Below are 19885 nucleotides of genomic sequence, written 5' to 3'. Positions count from 1 at the left end.
AAGGCACCCTAAGTAAATATTCAAGGAGACTCAAACGTCTAAGCTTGGGGATGCCCCGGAAGGCATCCCATCTTTCCTCAACAAGTAACGGTATGTATCGGTTTTCGTTTCGTTCATGTGATATGTGTAAATCTTGGAGCATCGTGTGCTTTTTCTTTTTCTTTTAGCACACCATGCTGGTATGAGATAGTCCTTGGTTGATTTATAGAATGCTCATTGCACTTCACTTAAATCTTTCAAGTATGGCTTTTATAGAATGTTTCATGTGCTTCGCTTATATCATTTTGAAGTTTGGATTGCCTATTTCTCTTCACATAGAAAACCATTATTTGTAGAATGCTCTTTTGCTTCACTTATATTTGTTAGAGCGTGAGCATGGTCTTTTATAGAAAGAATTAAACTCTCATGCTTCACTTATATCTATTTAGTGAGTCAACAGGAATTGGTCATTTGCATGGTTAGTCATAAAATCCTACATAAACTCGCGGATCACTGAATATGATATGTTTGATTCCTTGAAATAGTTTTGCAATATAGAGATGATAATATGTGGGAGGTACTAGTAAATGATTGTGGTTAGTAGGAATATTGGTGTTAAGGTTTGTGATTCCTGAAGCATGCACGTATAGTCGTTATGCTATGAAATTGGAGCATGATTTATTATCGATTGTCTTCCTTTGCGTGGAGGTCGGGGTGCGCGCGATGGTTAACTACTACCAACCTCCCCCCTAGGGGCATGCGTAGTAGTACTTTGCTTCTAGGGCTAATAAACTTTTGCAATAAGTATATGAGTTCTTTATGACTAATGTGAGTCCATGGATTATATGGACTCTTACCTTTCCGCAATTTGCTAGCCTCTTCGGTACCGTGCATTGCCCTTTCTCACCATGAGACGTGGTGCAAACTTCGCCGGTGCATCCAAACCCCGTGATATGATACGCTCTATCATACATAAGCCTTATTATATCTTCCTCAAAACAACCACCATACCTACCTATTATGGCCTTCCATAGCCATTCCGAGATATATTGCCATGCAACTTCCACCGTTCTATTTTTATGACTTGAGCATTCATTGTCATATTGCTTTGCATGATCGTAAGAAAGCTAGCACGATATTTCCATGGCTTGTCCCTTTTTTGATATCCTTGCTACGCTAAATCATTGCACATCCTGGTACACTGCCAGAGGCATTCATACAGAGTCATACTTTGTTCTAGGTATCGAGTTGTAATATTGAGTTGTAAGTAAATAGAAGTGTGATGATCATCATTATTCATTATTAGAGCATGTCCCAGTTAGGAAAGGATGATGGAGACTATGATTCCCCGACAAGTCGGGATGAGACTCCGGACAAAAAAAAAGAAAAAAAAGAAAAAAGTGAGGCCAAAAAGAGCCCAAGAAAAAAAAGAGAAAAAAAAGAAAAAGAAAAAATTAGAGAAAAGAGAGAAGGGGCATGCCAATTCCACACTTGTGCTTCAAAGTAGCACCATGTTTTCAAATATATAGTGAGTCTCCTATGTAGTCACTTTCATATACTAGTGGGAATTTTCATTATAGAACTTGGCTTGTATATTCCGATGATGGGCTTCCTCAAATGCCCGAGGTCTTCATGAGCAAGCAAGTTGGATGCACACCCACTTAGTTTTTATGTTGAGCTTTCATAGACGTATAGCTCTTAGTGCATCCGTTTCATGGCAATCCCTGCTCCTCGCATTGATATCAATTGATGAGCATCTCCATAACCCATTAATTAAGCCGCGTCGATGAGAGACTTTCTTACTTTTTTGTCTTCTCTATTTTTACCCCTATCATCATACTCTATTCCACTCATAGTGCTATGTCCATGGCTTACACTCATGTATTGCGTGGGGGTTGAAAAAGCTGAAGCACGTTAAAAAGTATGAACCAATTGCTCGACTTGTCATCGGGGTTGTGCATGATAAATACTTTGTGTTAAGAAGATGGAGCATGACAAGACTATATGAATTTGTAGGGATAGCGTTCTTTAGCATTGATGTTTTGAAAGACATGATTGTTTGTTAGGATGCCTGAGTATTGATATCTTTATGTCAAATTATATACTATTGCTTTGAATCACTCGTGTCTTAATATTCATGCCATGATTAGATATATGATCAAGATTATGCTAGGTAGCATTCCACATTATTTTTTTATCATTTACCTACTCGAGGACGAGCAGGAATTAAGCTTGGGGATGCTGATACGACTCCGTCATGTCTATAATTTTTTATTGTTTCATGCCAATATTATACAACTTTTACATACTTTTGGCAACAATTTATATGGTTTATTGGACTAACATATTTATCTAGTGCTCAGTGCCAGTTCGTGTTTGTTGCATGTTTTTTGTTTCGCAGAATATCCATATCAAACGAAGTCCAAACATGGTAAAAATTTACGGAGAATTATTTTGGAATATGTGTGATTTTTGGGAGGTGGAATCAACGCAAACGGAGGTCGAGTGCCTCCACTACCCACCAGGGCGCGCCTGCCCCCCTGGCGCGCGGTGGTGCCTTGTGGGCACCCTGTAAGTCGGTTGGGGCTCTTCTTCGGGCGCAAGAAAGATAATTTATGGAAAAAAATCATGTAAAAATTTCAGCCCGATCGGATTTACGGATCTCCGGGAATTTAAGAAATGGTGAAAGGCCATAAAACAGGAACGCGAAACAGAAGAGAATAGAGAGATAGATCCAATCTCGGAGGGGCTCTCGTGCCTCCGCCGCCATGGAGGTCATGGACCAGAGGGGGAACTCTCCTCCCATCTAGGGGGAGGTCAAGGAAGACGAAGAAGGAATGAGGATCTCTCCCCTCTCTCCCGGTGGCGCCGGAGTACCACGGGGGCAAGGATCGTGACAGCGATCTACATCAACAATCTTGCTACCATCAACACTAACTTTCTTCCCCTCTATGTAGCGGTGTAACACCTCTTCTCCCCCTTGTAATGTCTACTTAAACATGGTGCTCAATACTATAATTATTATCCAATGATATGTTGCTATCTTATGATGTTTGAGTAGATCTGTTTTGTCATATGGGTTGATTGATGACCGTGATTGGTTTGAGTTGTATGTTTTATTTTGGTGCTGTCTTATGGTGCTCTCCGTGTCGTGCAAACATGAGGGATCCCCGCTGTAGGGTGTTGCAATACGTTCATAATTCGCTTATGGTGGGTGGCGTGAGTGACAGAAGCACAAACCCTAGTAAGGGAGTTGTTGCGTATGGGATAAAGAGGACTTGTTACTTAATGCTATGGTTGGGTTTTACCTTAATGATCTTTAGTAGTTGCAGATGCTTGTCAGAGTTCCAATCATAAGTGCATATGATCCAAGTATGAAAAGTACGTTAGCTCATGCCTCTCCCTCATATAAAATTGCAATAATGATCACCGGTCTAGTTATTGATCACCTAGGGACAAATGACCTTCTTGCGTGACAAAAGCTATCTAATACTTTTATTATCTTGCAATTTATTCGTAGTTTTATCCTCGCAAAGTACTTCTAGTTCTATTCTTGTTCTAGGTAAAGCAAACATCAAGTGTGCGTAGAGTTGTATCGGTGGTCGATAAAACTTGAGGGAATATTTGTTCTAGGTTTAGCTCCTTGATGGGTTCGACACTCTTATTTATCGAAAAAGGCTACAAACGATCCCCTATACTTGTGGGTTATCACATGTCATTAGTTGCCACAATGTCCTCGATTCCCACATCATCGTTGCTCCTTGAACAGTACTTCAATGAGCTTGGAGCACTCTGATGCCCTCTCCTAGCACTCATGAGCATTATTCCTAACACTTTCTTGCATCTGTGCAAAGATACATTGTTTGTTATCTCAGGGCTTGTAAGCCTTCACAAATGTTGCCCAATGAGGACAAAAACCACCAGCAAGGTAGTACCCCATATTATAGTTATGCATGTTGGTAGTGTAGTTGTACACCGGTCCCCATCACAACGTCCCAGTGAAGATCACATGAGCACACTGACGTCGTTGTGAGAACCAGGCATGCCAAAAAAGCATGCCAAACCCATAAGTCGTTTGATGCCACTACTTCAAGTATGATGGTGACATCTTTGGTGTGACCTTGGTACTATCTGCGCAAACTTTTCAAATAGTTCTTCCATTGCCAGTGCATGCAATCAACTGAACTAAGCGTACACTGAAAACCTCTTGACGCTCCAATTGCCAAAACTGTTCCGTGTCCCCGGCAGCTTGTTCTCTCAGGTACTCTCACAGGGAACAACTCTCCCGCTGCTTATTGGACCCTTAAATTTCAAAACATGCTCCACTTGCTTCACCATTTCTTCCTGGATGCTCTTCATCAACTTCATTTCAACAACTTTGTTGTCCGAATCTGGCAAACCCATTGTTTGCCTATAAATGAGATAGGGAAGAAACGTGTGGACGAGGCACAAGAGAGGAGAGGAATAGAGTAAGTTGGGCTAGGGTTAGGAACAATTTGAAGAGATTCGAGATGGGTTCATCCTATCGGATCCAACGAGGCGGACGTCCCCGCCTCCATATTCAGTTATTCACCTCACATACGAGCTGAATTTGAAAGATGACAGACAACCGAGCCTTCGGCCTAGTTTTGACGTTTTTGATCCGGGCGACGTCCGGAGGAGGAGGGTTTGGGTTTGGGTTTGTGGACCGGCGAGGTTGAAAATCCTCCTGCTGCAGGCCAGTGTTGAGATCCGGGCCTTGTCAGGCCAACTCCACCGCGCGACACCAAACAGACGTCCGTTTTGTCTGGTTTCTATCCGTTTGGGTAGGGCAATGGGGTCGTGTCCGGGCGTGTCCTGGGATGCGGTGGCTGTGCGCCCAGCGCACGGCCGCATCCCTTTGCCCCATCCTGTCCGTCAGGGCCAAAAATGCCCATATTTTCATCAAAACTAGTTTTACAACCCAAATATTTGTCTGAAATTAAAATAGTTTTACAACCCAATTGAAATTGTCTTTAATAAAATAGTTTTACAACCAAATCGAAATTGTCTTGACTGAACATAAAATGGACCAATACATCTATTGGTTGCCAATGTGATCCCACACGTGCTCAACCAAGTCATTTTGAAGATTCAAATGAGTGTGCCAATCACGCATCTCATGGTGGAATTGGACAAACTGTTCAGATGTGGCCGGGTCTTGGTGCAGGGGCTCAATATTTTCACCTTGATAATCAAATCCTTGGTCGAAGATACTCTCATCACGCTCGTCCTCGACGATCATGTTGTGCATGATCACACAAGCAGTCATCACCTCCCAAAGCTTCCTTTCATCCCATGACAGTGCAGGGTTTCGAACGATACCCCATCAAGATTGAAGCACACCAAAAGCACGTTCCACATCCTTTTTAACACTCTCTTGCATTTGGGCAAATCTCTTTCTCTTCTCACCTTGGGGTTTCGAGATTGTCTTCACAAAAGTTGACCACTGAGAATATATACCATCTGCTAGATAGTATCCCTTGTTGTACTGGTGGCCGTTGATCTCAAAGTTGACAGGTGGGGAGTGGCCTTCTGCAAGCCTCGCGAAGACTGGAGAATGCTGCAGCACGTTGATATCATTGTGAGAACCTGCCATGCCGAAGAAAGAATGCCATATCCAAAGATCCTGCGATGCCACCGCTTCTAATATGACAGTGCACCCGTTGACATGCCCCTTGTACTGGCCCTGCCAAGCAAATGGACAGTTCTTCCACTCCCAGTGCATACAATCTATGATGCCAAGCATGCCTGGAAAGCCTCTAGCTGCGTTGGTCGCCAACAATCTCTCTGTATTAGCGGCAGTTGGCTGCCTCAAGTACTCTGGGCCAAACACCTCGATCACAGCCTGGCAAAACTTGTACATTGACATCAGACATGTTGTCTCACTCATACGCACATACTCATTCACCAGATCGCCTGGAATTCCATATGCAAGCATGCGGATGGCCGCGGTGCATTTCTGGTAAGAGGAGAATCCAAGCTTGCCAAGGGCATCCGTCTTGCACTCGAAGTATGGGTCATGAGCAACCACTCCCTCTCGGATACAATTGAACACATGCCTTGCCATTCAAAAACGGCAACGGAATTTACCGGCTTGAAGAGCGGGGTGTTGGCAAAGTAATCGGCATAGAGCAGGGCGTGGCCTCTCTCCCTGTTGCGGTTCAGGTTGGGAGCACGGCCAGGGACTGACCCCCTGTACCGAGGAAGCTGCCGTTGAATGTGGTCATGAACGACCAATGCAGCCACCACAAGATCTTCATCATCCGACGACGAATCGTCCGATGAACAAAGGAAGTGATGGAAGAAAAACTCGTCTCCACTGTCCATACCTTTGTGGGCAAAATGCCGAACACCTTGCGGTCGTGGTGGCGAAGAGGCCGCGATGATCACCTCGACGCAGCAGGGGTGGTTGCCGGCCGGCTACTGGCCGCTCTGGAGCTCTCGTCGAAAGCCGTCGAGGCCGCCGTGGTACGTCGCCGGCGGTCGTGTCCCCTCTGCGGCCGGCAAAGACGGCGACGGCCAAACCTCCGATCAACGGCCAAAACTACGGCCAAAGTGCGGGCGTGGTGGCGGCCATGTCGAGACGTGGTTTGGTAGGGACGGCCGGGGGCTGCGCGGTGAGGAGGCGGCCGGAGAATAGCGGCGGCGCCGGCGGCGGGGCGGGAGAGAGAGGGTGAAAGCGTTGGGAGCGGAGGGACTGCTAGTGTCCCCGACAAGCGGGCCAGGGGGGACAAGGGCGTGCGTCCAGGCCGTCCGCGCGCGTCCGTTTCACCCCAAACCGAGCGCAAGTTTGGGCCGGGATGGGTAAAAAACGGACGGAATCTAAACATTTGTCCATTTAAGGCCGCGCGCTGGGCCGTACTATTCGTCCGTTTTACCACAAACGGAAGCCGTGCAGACAGGATGGGGTCGCGCGGTGGAGTTGGCCTCATGCCCCCTGCATCACCAAACGCAGTCAAGAACTTCGGGCCCACGGTCCTTCGAGTCATGCGTAGGAGTAAAGACGAAGCATAAAAAAAAGGGTAAAAGAAGGGTAAGGTCGCTGTACTGCTCGTACTGCTCCCCCGTTCAGGAGAAGCAGAGGAGAGCCATCCGAGAGCGACGGAGCTGCTTCTTCGCAATGGCGGCGAGATCTCCGCTCCACTGAGCAAGCCACCGGCCTCCGTACAGGCGTGCGTCTGCCAGGTGAGCTCGCTCGCTTGCTCTTCCAACGGATTCGTTGGAGCCTGGATCTCCTAAAGGAAAATGCATAATTCATGACAAGGTTTTGGTAATCCGGGGCCAGCTCGGCAGAAAGCTCGGTGGCAGGCGCGGCGGACCGGCAATTGCCCTCCCAACAGGAGATGGCGCACGTTTCGTTCAAATCCAAGGAGGTGGACAGCGTGCCCCGGTGGTCGGACTACCTGACCGCCGAGGAGTCCTCTCCCTCGGCGTCAGCAAGCTGGAGGACCATGGGCGTCGACGGGCCTCAACCCTCATCGAGTGGCCAGAGGCACCTTCAGATGGAGCCAGTGGTTCAGCTCTCCAAGGTCGCGGAAGGGCTGCTGGCCAAGATGTACAGGCTCAACAGCATCCTGGACTACCCAGATCCAAACACGCACACCTTCTCGGAGGCATTTTGGAAAGCTGGTGTTATGCCGAATTTCCCGAAAATTTGCATCACCTTGTCCAAGAAATTTCCTGAGCATCCCAACAAGCTGCAGCTTGAAAAGGCAAGTGTCTCGACCACCTGGATGTATTCTCTCAACCTGGAATTTGCTCAATCTTATGGCACCATGCCTTTTCAGGTAGACAAGTTTGCTCTTGAAGCTTTGAATGAAAACGCGGAAGGTTACATGCAAAACCTAGAGCAATGGATCATGGTATGCGCCAACTACCGAGATTAACAATTAACTGTATCAGGCAGGGTAAACAAGTTTTGTTCTATTCTGTTGACTATCAATTGAGTGCTGCGATCTTGTAGGATAAAATTGGCTGTATATATATGGCCTAAGGCTGCCCCGGCTTGTAAAATGGAATTGCATTGACATAGGGCTTTATAACTGTATTTTGCACTCCTGTAATCGAACATCCTCGTTGGGACTTGTAAAAATGGAATTACATTGACATAGGCCTATAGTTCCAACCTCCTTAAGTCCTTATTATTTTCCAATGTATTAGTCAGAGATGAGACCAATGCTCCACTAGAATATTTTTTGGTACCATAATTATGTTGGTTGCCCCAAAATCTCTTTGACCTTCAATCAATAACCATACAAACATGGAGAAATTTTGAGCTACCATGATGATTTCCAAAAGTCTTCTAAAATACTGGTCAAACTTTGGTTGGTTCTGTAACTGGAATTATCACGACTAGTACAAGATCTCAGGAAATAGTTGTGGTGAACAGGCCGCTTCAGCTTGTAGCCTCGCTGTCGGCTAGTCGTGGTAGATGCAGTGGTGTCTAGAATAATAGCATGCACATAGGAGAGGGGTGCTGGCGTAGGAGAGAAGCATGAGGTACGAGACAGACTGACAACCCTATTGCTTGCCTTTCCATTGATTACGGTCCTCTCCTTATAAAGGAGTTACAACTTACAACCACGAGTTTCCTAACACAATTCAGACTCCAAACGTAAGAGCTTGCTGCTTTCCTGAACGGACACATCTCTTGTAGTGCGATCCAACTACAAGCTAGTATCAGCTTGAAAATGGTGCTATCTTCTGTTAACTATTCTATTTCAGAATAATGTGTCCAGAGGAATTAGGACAATAATATACTACACTATGTTGCATTTTTTACATAGAAAAAAAAGACAATGCTCACATGCAGTATACTTCTATTCTTATTTTCACATTTGACTAATTTTATTTTGATTTTCACATCACTAGCTGCTTCTTGATTTGCTGGAATTTCGTGAACAAGTTCTGCGACTAATTTTGGATCTAAGTAGTACCGTGATAACATTGCTGGTAAGGAAATAGTCTTGGTCGAAGTAACTCCCTATCATTTCTGCATCTCTAAGTAATGACGTTTGCACTACTTTTCGCAGCCCCATCAGAACTCTTTAATTCTTCATGCTTTTATGGATCTAATTTGCTCATTTGTGAGAGTCAACCTTTTCTCTGACAAGGTAATTATAACCTTAATCCCATCCTTGATTGAACTATGTAATGGCTCCGGATATTCTGTACCTGTTTCGTCTGCAGTAACAACTGCCTGGTGTTCTAATTCACAGATACCAAGAAAGATGATCCTCCAGGTTTACAACATCTTGCACGTCATGCTAAAGGGTGGACGTGATTGTGAGTTTTATCATCGGTAAGGTGGTAAGGGTACTAAGTTGTAGTAAATACAAGTGTTCACCACCTTTCAAAGCCTTTTTGTATATGCCATATTTGTTTCCTAATTGGCTTAAATCATTTGTTTCGTTCATGTGCTAATATTGTAGTATTACATACGGGACATATAAGAAATTTATAATTGCTCAAATATTATATCTGTGCATGATAATTGATTACTTCTAAAGTTAGAAACAAACATGTTGGCAATGCAATAATTTAATTCAAAATTTGAAAGCCAGAATGTAATAACTTTTCAGTCCTGAGTTGCTGACATTTCTGTAGTTTATCTGCAACTGTACATGTATGAATCTTTCTACTAGCGGTGCTTGTTTTTCAATATATTAATCTTATGATGGTTAAGAATGCAACTTATGCACTTGCTAATTTGCTATTGAATTGGATCTCAGCGACATTTATTGTTGGTCCGTTTCACTGAATCTGTCTTGCTAACTGAGCAAAATTCCTTTTTAGTCACCTTTTCACTAATTTTAATTATTTTATTATACACAGATTGGTTCAGTTTGTAGATTCTTATGATCCACCGGTCAAGGGATTGCACGAGGATCTAAATTTTGTGAGCCCACGTATTGGCGAGGTGATACCATCTACTTGTACATTCCAATAGTAATAACTAGGAAGTGAAGCTTCACGTGTTACTATAAAATGTTCACCACGCAAGTGTACTTCTATCAGTTTTTTCCGATAAAGATTCTTCTATCACTAAGGTTACAAGTCCATGATTGCGAAAGGCATTGCAGTGCAGATACTGTTTTTAGAGTGACAGTCAGGGTTGTTTAGCATATCTGTAAGGCTAATTGTTTTGATATATTATATGTCTTGTTTGGTTTCGTTCGTCCATGATCTGTTCATGTTAGCCGTCATTCTTTCGGTCAATGTGTTCAGCATTTGATTTTATTTCTCTCTGCTATTGTACTTTTATTGCATATATGTGTTACTTTGTGTTGACTCTTTTACCCGCTTTGACTAAATTATTTTGCTCCTCAGGTTCTAGAGGCTGTTGGCCCAATTATCTTTCTTTCAACGGATACAAAAAAGTTAAGAAATGAAGGATTCCTCAGTCCATTTCACCCGCGGTATCCTGACATCCTTACAAACTCTGCTCATCCCATGGTTAGTTGTTTCACTGACACTGACTAGAAATGAATACTATACTTGCACTTTCCTTGTGGCCAAATACAATAATCGAATAGGTATTTAAACTAGAGTCATAACATCATTCTGTTTCTTGCCAGAGGGCCCAAGATCTGGCTAATGTGACGTCATATCGAGAATGGGTTCTTCTTGGATATCTTGTTTGCCCTGATGAACTACTTCGGGTGACCAGTATAGATGTTGCAATGGTACATTCTATGCTTTTCTTCTGTTATTTGTTGTGTTTCCGAAATGTGCTGGACACATGCGAACTCAAATTTGATATGATGTTTCATGGTTTTGCATTTGTGCCACCATACACTCACTCACGCTGGCACATACTTCATCTTATTTGTCTAGAGAACTTTATTATGATACTACTTATGTTGTGTCTTCACATCTTATAATTTATTTATTTTTGTGTTATTCAGGTTGTTCTTAAAGAGAACTTAGTACTCCCTCTGTTCAGAGATGAGGTGAATCAAAGTTCATGTGATGGCTACTGTTAGATGTTGTTGTTCAATATAATAATTTGAGCTTTCATTTGTTTCTGTAGTACATCTTACTTCACGAGAACTATCAACATTATGTCCTTCCAAAAGTTTTAGAATCAAAGAGAATGGCTAAATCTGGACGTACTAAACAAAAGGAAGCTGATATGGAATACAATATTGCAAAGCAGGTTGAGAAGATGTTAACGTATGTTGTTCTTCACAATCTCATCTCGTCTACTTTTACCTCTGCCTGAGATAGCTTGAAACTGAAAGGGATTTGGCGTAATTTGAGGCATTTACCATTTACGTTCAACGGCAGTTGAAGGCTTTCTGCATCCTTTTCGTTCCGTTTGTCACAAGTCCATAGATCCTCTTTGCATAAGAGGCAAAAATAATTTGGTGGACTGTTTTGACCTTCTTCCACGGGGGATTATTTTCTCTTCCCAAGTAAAGATTTCCTCCCTCCTAGCATTTCCTTTTTCCTCACACCTATCTTTGTGCTGTGTCGACTTCCTGCAGGGAAGTGCATGAGCAAGCATTGGTGGCATGTGATGCTATACATCATGAAAGGAGAATTCTTCTTAAGCAGGAAGTTGGAAGGATGGTATTGTTTTTCACAGATCAACCTAGCCTCCTGGCGCCCAATATTCAGGTTTGGTACCATCTCTCTCTGTCGTAACACATAAGCTTGCAAAAGAAATCCACCATATTTCTGATATTAACATTTGAACGATATCTTGATGCTGTTTTTGATATTAGTCTATTCGAGTGTTAACACTCCCGTGTCTTAGTGATTGAGAGAAGCCAAAAATTGTTCCTTATCAGGGATAAAAGCCATATAAGAATTAACTGGATTTATAAAGGGGCTGTATAAAAATGAGCTAACTTCAGGCCAGTTGTCAGTGACAATCTCATGACCCCGAAATTCTTGCAGATGGTATTTTCTGCTCTTGCTTTGGCACAATGTGAGGTGGTTTGGTACTTCCAACATGTAGGGATTGCATCATCAAAATCTACTCGAGGGAGAACTGTTGACATTGTTAGTGATTTTACTCATTTTGTCTTGGAGGCCTCAACTTTTGTTTCCTTCCTTTCTGACTTTGTCATAAAATATTTCAGGATGCAACTGACCCAACCATTGGTTTCATATTAGATGGAATGGGCAAACTTTGTTGCCTGGTCCGTAAATATATAGCAGGTTCTCCCAGACCTGTTTCTGTTTGAGTCCCCCTCCCCTCCCACCCCCCTCCCTTTTCAGTGTAACTTACATATAAGACAGTGATCCTTATCACATTCTTTACTTTGTTATCTTTGCAGCAATAAAAGGCTATGCGTTATCGTACTTATCATCTTGTGCTGGAAGAATACGGTTCTTACTTGGTACCCCAGGCATGGTTGCTCTTGATCTAGATGCTACACTGAAGGGCCTGTTTCAGCAAGTTCTCCATTGTCTGGAGAACATTCCAAAACCCCAGGGGGAGAATGTCCCTGCTATTACTTGTGACTTAACTGTAAGTGTTTCCGTGAGGTCATTTTGTAATTATGCAGGTTGGGCACATGGGCTAACAGCCTATCACGATTAAAGTTTAACTTGTATAATTGCTGGGCACACATTCGCAAACATGCAGGCACATACTTCCAGACACACAATTTTGTGTTCAGTTTTCTGTTACTAGTTTTTCCGCACACTTGCAGTTGGAGTAAATAACCAACTTGCTGCACATTCAGAAAGTTTCAGTGTCCTGACAAATTCTTTCCAGTTTACCGAAAAAGGCTTTCGCCCCGCTTTATAAATAAAGCAAACCGCCACAGATCACCGAGAACACAAACGAGTCCACACCACACACACACAAGTCTCACAAGAGGTTCTGCTGAGCGCACAGCTCAACAAGCCCAAAGAAAACAAAAAAGGCCGGAGACACAACCCGGCTCCTAATCTGGATCGCGCGCGCGGGAGGGGGGGGGGGGGGTGGGGGGGCTCTTTCGAGTTTTGATGCCTCTGCTTATAGTTCAATATTTTCTAGTGGGCTTGAATTTAATGGAGTTCACTCCAACATACATGCCGACGGTATAATTTTCTCCTAGAGTTCTATTGTTGGGATCTGCGCATAGAAAGCTCACATGCTTGTCTTACAATTTTCTCATTTGCAGATAACTATTTCCCCCGTTTTTATCTATTAATGGTCTCATCATTTTAATCATGTTTTCCTGGGTTGGTTGAGTACATCCTGATCATTGTATGTAAATAAATGGTGAAAAATACACACCATTATTCACTGCTTGCCATAAACCCTAAAACGCAAGATAGGGCATCAGCTAGGTGATTGGTGCACTTCTTCATAACTATAATATGGGGCATTCAATAAAGTAGCAAGTGGAAATATCAGTACTTGCAATTTTGGCAAGGAAACCAGTCTAACTAACTGTATGCAAACATATGCTAAATATTTCATAGAGTTTAATTATAGGTTTTGTTAAACCTATTAATCCGATGCTGCAGGATTTGCGCAAGCACTGGTTATCCATTTTGATGATTGTCACATCTTCACGATCCTCTATAAATATAAGGCACTTGGAGAAGGCTACCATGTCTACTGGGAAGGAGGGCCTGGTCTCAGAAGGCAATGCTGCATACAGTTGGTCTAGGTAATCAAAAGTTACCATTTTGAATTGAATAATTCAATATCTTGACAAAGATGCTGCAGTTTTTGTTAGCTAACAACAATACTTACAGGAATGCCATAATTTTCCTGAACTATCTGAATCTTTTGCACTGTTACAAATAATTTAATAATCATGACAAGCTAGTGCTAATCCGCACAATACGGTAATAGCTGTTTTTTCCTAACATCCATCCATCTTCGTGTTGCTCTGGTACTAATCTTTTGGTAGTAAATTTGCTAATTCCTTCCACAAAAAATGCATATGCTGAGATCTAATTCTTCTGCAAGCTGTATCTCACTAGAATGAACTTCTTTTACAGATGTGTGGATGAACTTGAGAGCCAACTTTCCAAACATGGAAGTCTTAAAAAACTGTACTTTTATCATCAGCATCTCACTACTGTAAGTGTATTTTGCCTACGTTTGCCATGCTATTATTATATTTGCAATTTTCTTTCCTTTCAAGTAACTATAATTTTTTGGCGTTAACTAGTTGAATTTTGCTGGAATCTTGCAGGTTTTCAGAAACACAATGTTTGGTCCAGAAGGCCGTCCACAACACTGTTGTGCATGGCTCGGAGCAGCTTGCAGTTTTCCAGAATGTGCTTCTGCAATTATTCCTGAAGAGGTTTGTATTTCAACTCATTATGTTACTGTGCAGTATTATGATGCTTAATACAACGTGAAGATGCGCTTTTGCAAAATGGCCAGCTATGACGAATTGTGAAAGGATAAGGCCACCATCACGGTGGATCTTTGCTTCAACAGAGGGGCCTTAATAGTGCCTTACTTGTTGATATAAAAGCGAACAACCTACCTGTTTTGATACATAAACTTTAGATTGTCATGGACATCAATAATTCCATGCATGCTAATTGAACTCCTTTTATGACACAGTTCAATTATGATTCTAATGTATGCCAAGATTCCTGCACTATATGTACCACATCTGAAATATTGACTACTGAATATTATAACAGGTTAACAAGATTGGCAGAGATTCTATCTCATATGTTGAATCCCTTATTGAGTCTATCATGGGTGGATTGGAAGGTTTGATAAATATTCTTGATTCAGAAGGTGGATTTGGCTCACTGGAGATGCAGGTAGAGAATTTCTGAGCTCATATTGATAGTTTCAGCTTTATGTAGTTTGCTTACTTAACACCCTCACTTCCAAACTCTTCAGCTTTCGCCGGAACAAGCAGCTCTACGATTGAATAATATAACAAGAGTCAAAGCTGTTCCAGGCCTGTCAGCACCAGGGAATGAGAGCTATCCTGATAATAGTTCTTCAGTTAAGATGTCAGTCAGTTTGCTACTTCCTATCATTATTTGAACACTATGGGGTTTCCGTAACTTCAACTTCAGTTGTCGATGTATGAAAACAGGCTGGAAGCTGCTATGCAAAGGCTGACAAGTCTATGTTCTGTGCTAAATGACATGGAGCCTATTTGTGTTCTCAACCATGTTTTTGTTCTCCGGGAGGTCTGTACAATTTTTGCTTCTCTATTTTTGTTTATTTTGCTACCTGACAGCACACACATCATTTATCACTTCCTTTTACACCAAGGACATGCTTGAGTTGTCTCTTTTTATGGTTGAAATGAAGGAGATTTTGATGTGACAGTCTATTTTTACTTTACTTTACTTTACAGTAGCCTTTTTATTGTTGTTGTGAAGATACCTGTGATATTATTATTCTCCTGTAACATCATAATCTTAAGATGAACAAGAAACTGATCTCATAATACTAATATCCTGTTCTGTAAGGTCATTTTAATGTTGTCTTTGTTTCCAGAATAAAAAAATATTGCTTCTGTTATTTATTTCTGACAGCAGATATGGAGGTGTCCTTGTTTGACTTACTTTATGCACTTCATATTTCACAGTACATGAGAGATTGCATCATAGGAAATTTCAGGAGAAGGTTCCATAGCATGATTCGAACTGATAACTGCCTTCAGCGACCATCAATCATAGAATCTCTCCTAAGAAGACACCTAAGCATCATCCATCTGGCAGAGCAGCATATCAGCATGGACCTTACTGAAGGTATACGGGAAGTGCTCCTAGCAGAGAGTTTTACTGGGCTGTTCTCAAACCTGCAAGTATCTGAGAGACCAGTAGAGACAAATGGAGGAGGATCTGCCATAGAGATAATATGTAGTTGGTACATCGAGAACATAGTAAGGGATGCATCTCGCACCGGAGTTGTTTTTGATGCAACTCATAATTGCTTCAGGAGCTCACAGCCCATTGGTGGTGGATATTTAGCGGAATCATTTACAGATAAAAGAGAACTCAAAGCACTTGTTCGTCTTTTTGGTGGTTATGGAATAGATAAAATGGATAAGATGCTAAGCGAACATACTTCTGCTCTGTTAAATTGTATCGATTCAGCACTGAGGTCTAATCGTGATGCATTAGAAGGCCTGGCTGGAAGTGTAAATTCTGGTGATAGAATCGAAAGAGATGCAAATCTAAGGCAGATAATTGATATTGAAACGTTGGCCGATTTCTGTATCCAGGCAGGACAGGCAATAACTTTCCGTCAACTGTTGGTAGAAGCTGTCGGAGCAGTCCTCGAAGAGAAAGTACCTCTTGTATATTCTCTAATCAAGGGATTGACTATGCAGTTGCCAGACGAGGTACCTGATAAAAATGAGATCATTAGATTGAGAAGGGTTGCAAGCAGTGTTGGTGTTGGTGACAAACATGACGCCGAGTGGGTGCATTCAATTCTGGCAGAATCTACTTCTGCTAGTGATAATTCTTGGATCCTACTTCCATATCTTTGTTCTGCATTTATGGTGTCCAATATGTGGAGCAGTGCTGTTTATGATGTCAATACAGGTGGTTTCAGCAACAATTTGCACTGCCTAGCAAGGTATTTTTTATTATTCCTATTGGTTACATATGATTCCAGCAGGGCTATTTTTTGCTGCAAACTAGAATATGTATGTCCCTTCCATCGATAATATGATTAACATGTACAAGGCTAGTTTCCTAAGGATTCTCGTAGATATTGGTTTACAATGTTCTGGCATAGTAGGGTATTAAGCTATGACTACCATCTTGTGTTTGCACAGGTGTATTAGTGCTGTGGTTGGAGGAAGTGAATACACTAGGATGGCAAAGGAACAGCGAATAAATTCTCTTTCAAATGGGCATACAGATGAGCTTCAAGAGACTGAATTGCTGAGCCGTTCCTCAGCTGAATCAAATATTAAATCTGCTATGCAACTGCATGTGAAATTATCTGCTGGAATCGTCCTGGATTCATGGAATGACAGTAGCAGGTGATGTGCTTTATCTGTCCTATTTGTTTCAAAGTCAATCCTAGGTAAAATGGATTTACATTAGACATCAAGTGCTTCTTGTTTCGTGTCAATTGGTGCGCACATCATTTTGGCTGGCTAGGATTGTCATACTAGTACTGGTGCTGGAATCTGGTTGAATTTCTAGTCATGTTTGACGGTGTACTAGATGTGGCACCTATACTAGGTGTAAAGCCAGATACTGGCATATTGCTTATCATTTGGTGCTGCTGGTATGCTGCCCAGCATGATGGTGATACACTTTTTTTAATGCATGTTCTAATCTTAAGTAGAATCATTTATGCAAAAACTAATCAGATCACTGCTATCTGATATTACGTTAAATACAATCTAGGTAGGTGAGATTTTTGCTTCCAATTGCTTTGGAGGGCAGGAAGTTCTTGATTTCCTGGTTTCAAATGCTATTGACTATGACAAACGAGATTTTCAGTATGCTAATGGTTTGGTAGTTTGTGTTGGTCACAATGTGCTTACAACCGATCCTTGCCGACTTTTGATGGTTTTATATGATCTTAATGCAGACCACACATTGTTCCAAAGCTAATATTCCTTGATCAACTCTGTGAGTTGTCCCCCTACCTCCCAAGGAGCACCTTAGAAGCTCACATACCCTACACCATTCTGCGCTCGATCTATCACCAGCTGTATGGAGCTGCACAAATGGGTTCAGAACCAACGGAGCCATCCCCAAGGCAGTCGCCTCTGATTTCTCTAGCACACGCTTCCCCATCAATGAGGCCGAACCGATCGGACACAACACCCAGGTCTCACACTTATGAGTCGGGCTACCACAGCTCATCTGGCTCCCAGCATGACGACGGCTATGAAGTGGACCGAAGAACCGGAGAGAGGCAGCTACGAAGTATGAGGCGTTCTGGGCCACTCGACTACGGTGCAAGCAGGAAAGCGAAGTTCGTCGAGGGTTCAAGCTCTGGAAGCCACGGTGCCGGCTCACTACAAAGGTTTGCTGTGTCAAGATCTGGCCCTCTGTCCTACAAATAGCCCTTCATTTTCTCACTGCAGGACCATTCTGTGTGCTTGCATTCACAGAAGTGCAAGCGCTGTATTTAGTACTGAGCCGATGGAATCTTGCTAGAGCAGATGGCCATTCTTTTGCAGTAGCTTTTCAATTGCTTGACATCAGACGGAGATGTATGTACATGTACCTAGTGCTCTTGTAACCCATGTAATCGTGTGTGTAATATTTGTTGGTACTCAGGCTTGACTGTCAGCAGAAAACTGATCTGAGCCGGCTTGCGTGTGAAAAAATGTCCTAGTACTCCCTCCGTTCCTAAATATAAGTCTTTGGAAAGATTTCACTATGGACCATATACGGAGTAAAATGAGTGAATCTATACTCTAAAATGCATCTACATACATCCGTATGTGGTCCATAGTGAAATCTCTACAAAGACTTATATTTAGGAACAGAGGGAGTATATGTTTACTGTAAAATAGTGGTTTTGCTAATTTTCTGTCAACTGTTTTTAATTCTGTAATAATATGAGCATTTTGCGGTCTTCTAAAAACTATTAGCCATATATCTCCTTGAACGATGAATTAACTAATGAGCCGAACTGCTAATACAAATAAACCTGCAGTATAAGCTATGGCAATAATTTCTTACTAGAACTCGGTGCGAAAGCAAAATTTACATCAAAGACCTGTTTGGTTAATTTCTTACTAGAACTAGGTGATCAAAGGCCTGTATATGTGGCCTGGCTTAGCTTGGCCACCTCGTTTGATAGTCTGCACTGAATCAATGGTAATTTTTCTGCCTGCTAATGAGGGATTGGAACCCCTCATCGAAATAGCACAAGTCTTGGGCATCACATGCCCTAATCAACATCAGTTTCACGACAGTTAATCCAATACTATCAAAAAAGAAATCAACATATACTACTTACACCAATACTATCGCTTTAGAAGGCATTGAAAACTTACTCATGCTTAATGCAGCGGTACCGGTTGACGGTGGAGTTGCCCCTTTCGAAGACCTTCACCTTGAAGCCGAAAGTGCAGAGCTTGAGGATGACTATGTCGCCGGCTCCGACTAGGTGATTCTAGCAGAAGCCACTCCAGCCACGCCCAACACCGACCTCGGTTCTGAACTCTTGGACCTGCACCCAAGTCTGACACCCTAGGCTCGCAGCGAGTGACATGACACGAGAAAGACGGATGTGGAACCACCCTCTCAGCACATACTAGAAAGCCCTCGGACAACGAGATAGGCGGTGCCCTCCTCGTTTTTATCTGCATGTAGAACTGGGGCTGGCTTGTGCCCAAGCTTGGGCCTACGGCCAAGCATGGGCGAAGGCAACACCGCTGCCTAACAAGGGCCAATATCATAGCACAAGCAAAATGGAGCCTATTTTATGACGCACATTGCTATGATCCTACATTGGAGCCCATAGGTATGATCCTACATTGAAGCCCATAGGTATGATCCTAAATTGCTACTCCCTCTGTAAGGTAATATAAGAGTTTTTTAGATCGATCTAAAAAGGTCTTATATTACCCCGCAAAAAAGTCTTATATTACTTTACAAAGGGAGTATTATCCTACATTGAAGCACATGTGTATGATCCTACATTGCTATGACCCTACATTGATGCATATCAAGAACATTGCTATGATCAGTCCTATCTATGAAGCATATCAAGCACATTGCTATGATTAGTGACTATGTATGACTACATTGCTATGATCAATGTCTAATCTAGGAATGCACAATTAGTGCACAATGCACATTCATAGCAATGCAAAGTAAACCTAAAATCTAATCGAATCAGTGCACAAATTACACATGCACATTGCTAGCAGTTCAAATCAGGTCTAAAATCTAATCTAACCGCAAAAAAACTAACCATTAAAATCAAATCCTTACTGCGCAACCGAAGAAGCATGTTCAC

At 42.4% G+C, this 19885-nt stretch overlaps 2 protein-coding genes across 4 annotated transcripts; one reads left to right on the top strand and one right to left on the bottom strand.

Moving 5' to 3' along the window:
* Positions 1-5326: 5326 nt before the first annotated feature.
* LOC109786388 (uncharacterized) lies at positions 5327-6327 on the bottom strand. The gene is made up of 2 exons (XM_020344956.1): positions 6091-6327; positions 5327-6034 (listed from the first exon to the last, which is right to left on the bottom strand). The coding sequence occupies exons 1-2, from the start codon at positions 6325-6327 to the stop codon at positions 5327-5329; spliced, it is 945 nt and encodes a 314-aa protein (XP_020200545.1).
* Positions 6328-6987: 660 nt separating this feature from the next.
* LOC109786389 (probable protein NAP1) lies at positions 6988-18338 on the top strand. 3 transcript variants are annotated; one of them, XM_020344957.4, is made up of 24 exons: positions 6988-7185; positions 7286-7712; positions 7788-7862; positions 8872-8952; positions 9033-9113; positions 9219-9301; positions 9835-9919; positions 10330-10455; positions 10578-10685; positions 10908-10952; positions 11033-11175; positions 11490-11622; positions 11905-12009; positions 12090-12168; positions 12288-12481; positions 13471-13616; positions 13954-14035; positions 14151-14261; positions 14614-14739; positions 14822-14937; positions 15024-15120; positions 15525-16522; positions 16725-16934; positions 17495-18338. In XM_020344957.4, the coding sequence occupies exons 2-24, from the start codon at positions 7344-7346 to the stop codon at positions 17973-17975; spliced, it is 4074 nt and encodes a 1357-aa protein (XP_020200546.1). In that variant the 5' UTR covers positions 6988-7185; positions 7286-7343; the 3' UTR covers positions 17976-18338. The 3 variants fall into 3 exon arrangements, with proteins under 3 accessions (XP_020200546.1, XP_073358984.1, XP_073358983.1); XM_073502883.1 differs by having other exon boundaries at positions 7286-7716; positions 7792-7862; positions 17495-18295; XM_073502882.1 differs by having other exon boundaries at positions 6992-7185; positions 7265-7712; positions 17495-18295.
* The last annotated feature ends 1547 nt before the right edge of the window (positions 18339-19885 follow it).

The sequence above is a fragment of the Aegilops tauschii genome, chromosome 7, assembly GCF_002575655.3.
Source record: "Aegilops tauschii subsp. strangulata cultivar AL8/78 chromosome 7, Aet v6.0, whole genome shotgun sequence".
Taxonomy (NCBI): domain Eukaryota; kingdom Viridiplantae; phylum Streptophyta; class Magnoliopsida; order Poales; family Poaceae; genus Aegilops; species Aegilops tauschii.
This window is presented reverse-complemented; position numbering and strand designations above follow the sequence as displayed.

Excerpts from the sequence above, each read along its gene's own strand:
- LOC109786388 (XM_020344956.1), bottom strand. The coding sequence starts at position 6,327 with ATGGACAGTGGAGACGAGTTTTTCTTCCATCACTTCCTTTGTTCATCG. Across the intron at positions 6,035-6,090 it reads ACACCCCGCTCTTCAAGCCG|GGAGTGGTTGCTCATGACCC; the intron begins GTAAATTCCGTT and ends TGTATCCGAGAG.
- LOC109786389 (XM_020344957.4), top strand. The coding sequence starts at position 7,344 with ATGGCGCACGTTTCGTTCAAATCCAAGGAGGTGGACAGCGTGCCCCGG. Across the intron at positions 10,686-10,907 it reads CCAGTATAGATGTTGCAATG|GTTGTTCTTAAAGAGAACTT; the intron begins GTACATTCTATG and ends TGTGTTATTCAG. Across the intron at positions 16,935-17,494 it reads TCATGGAATGACAGTAGCAG|ACCACACATTGTTCCAAAGC; the intron begins GTGATGTGCTTT and ends ATCTTAATGCAG.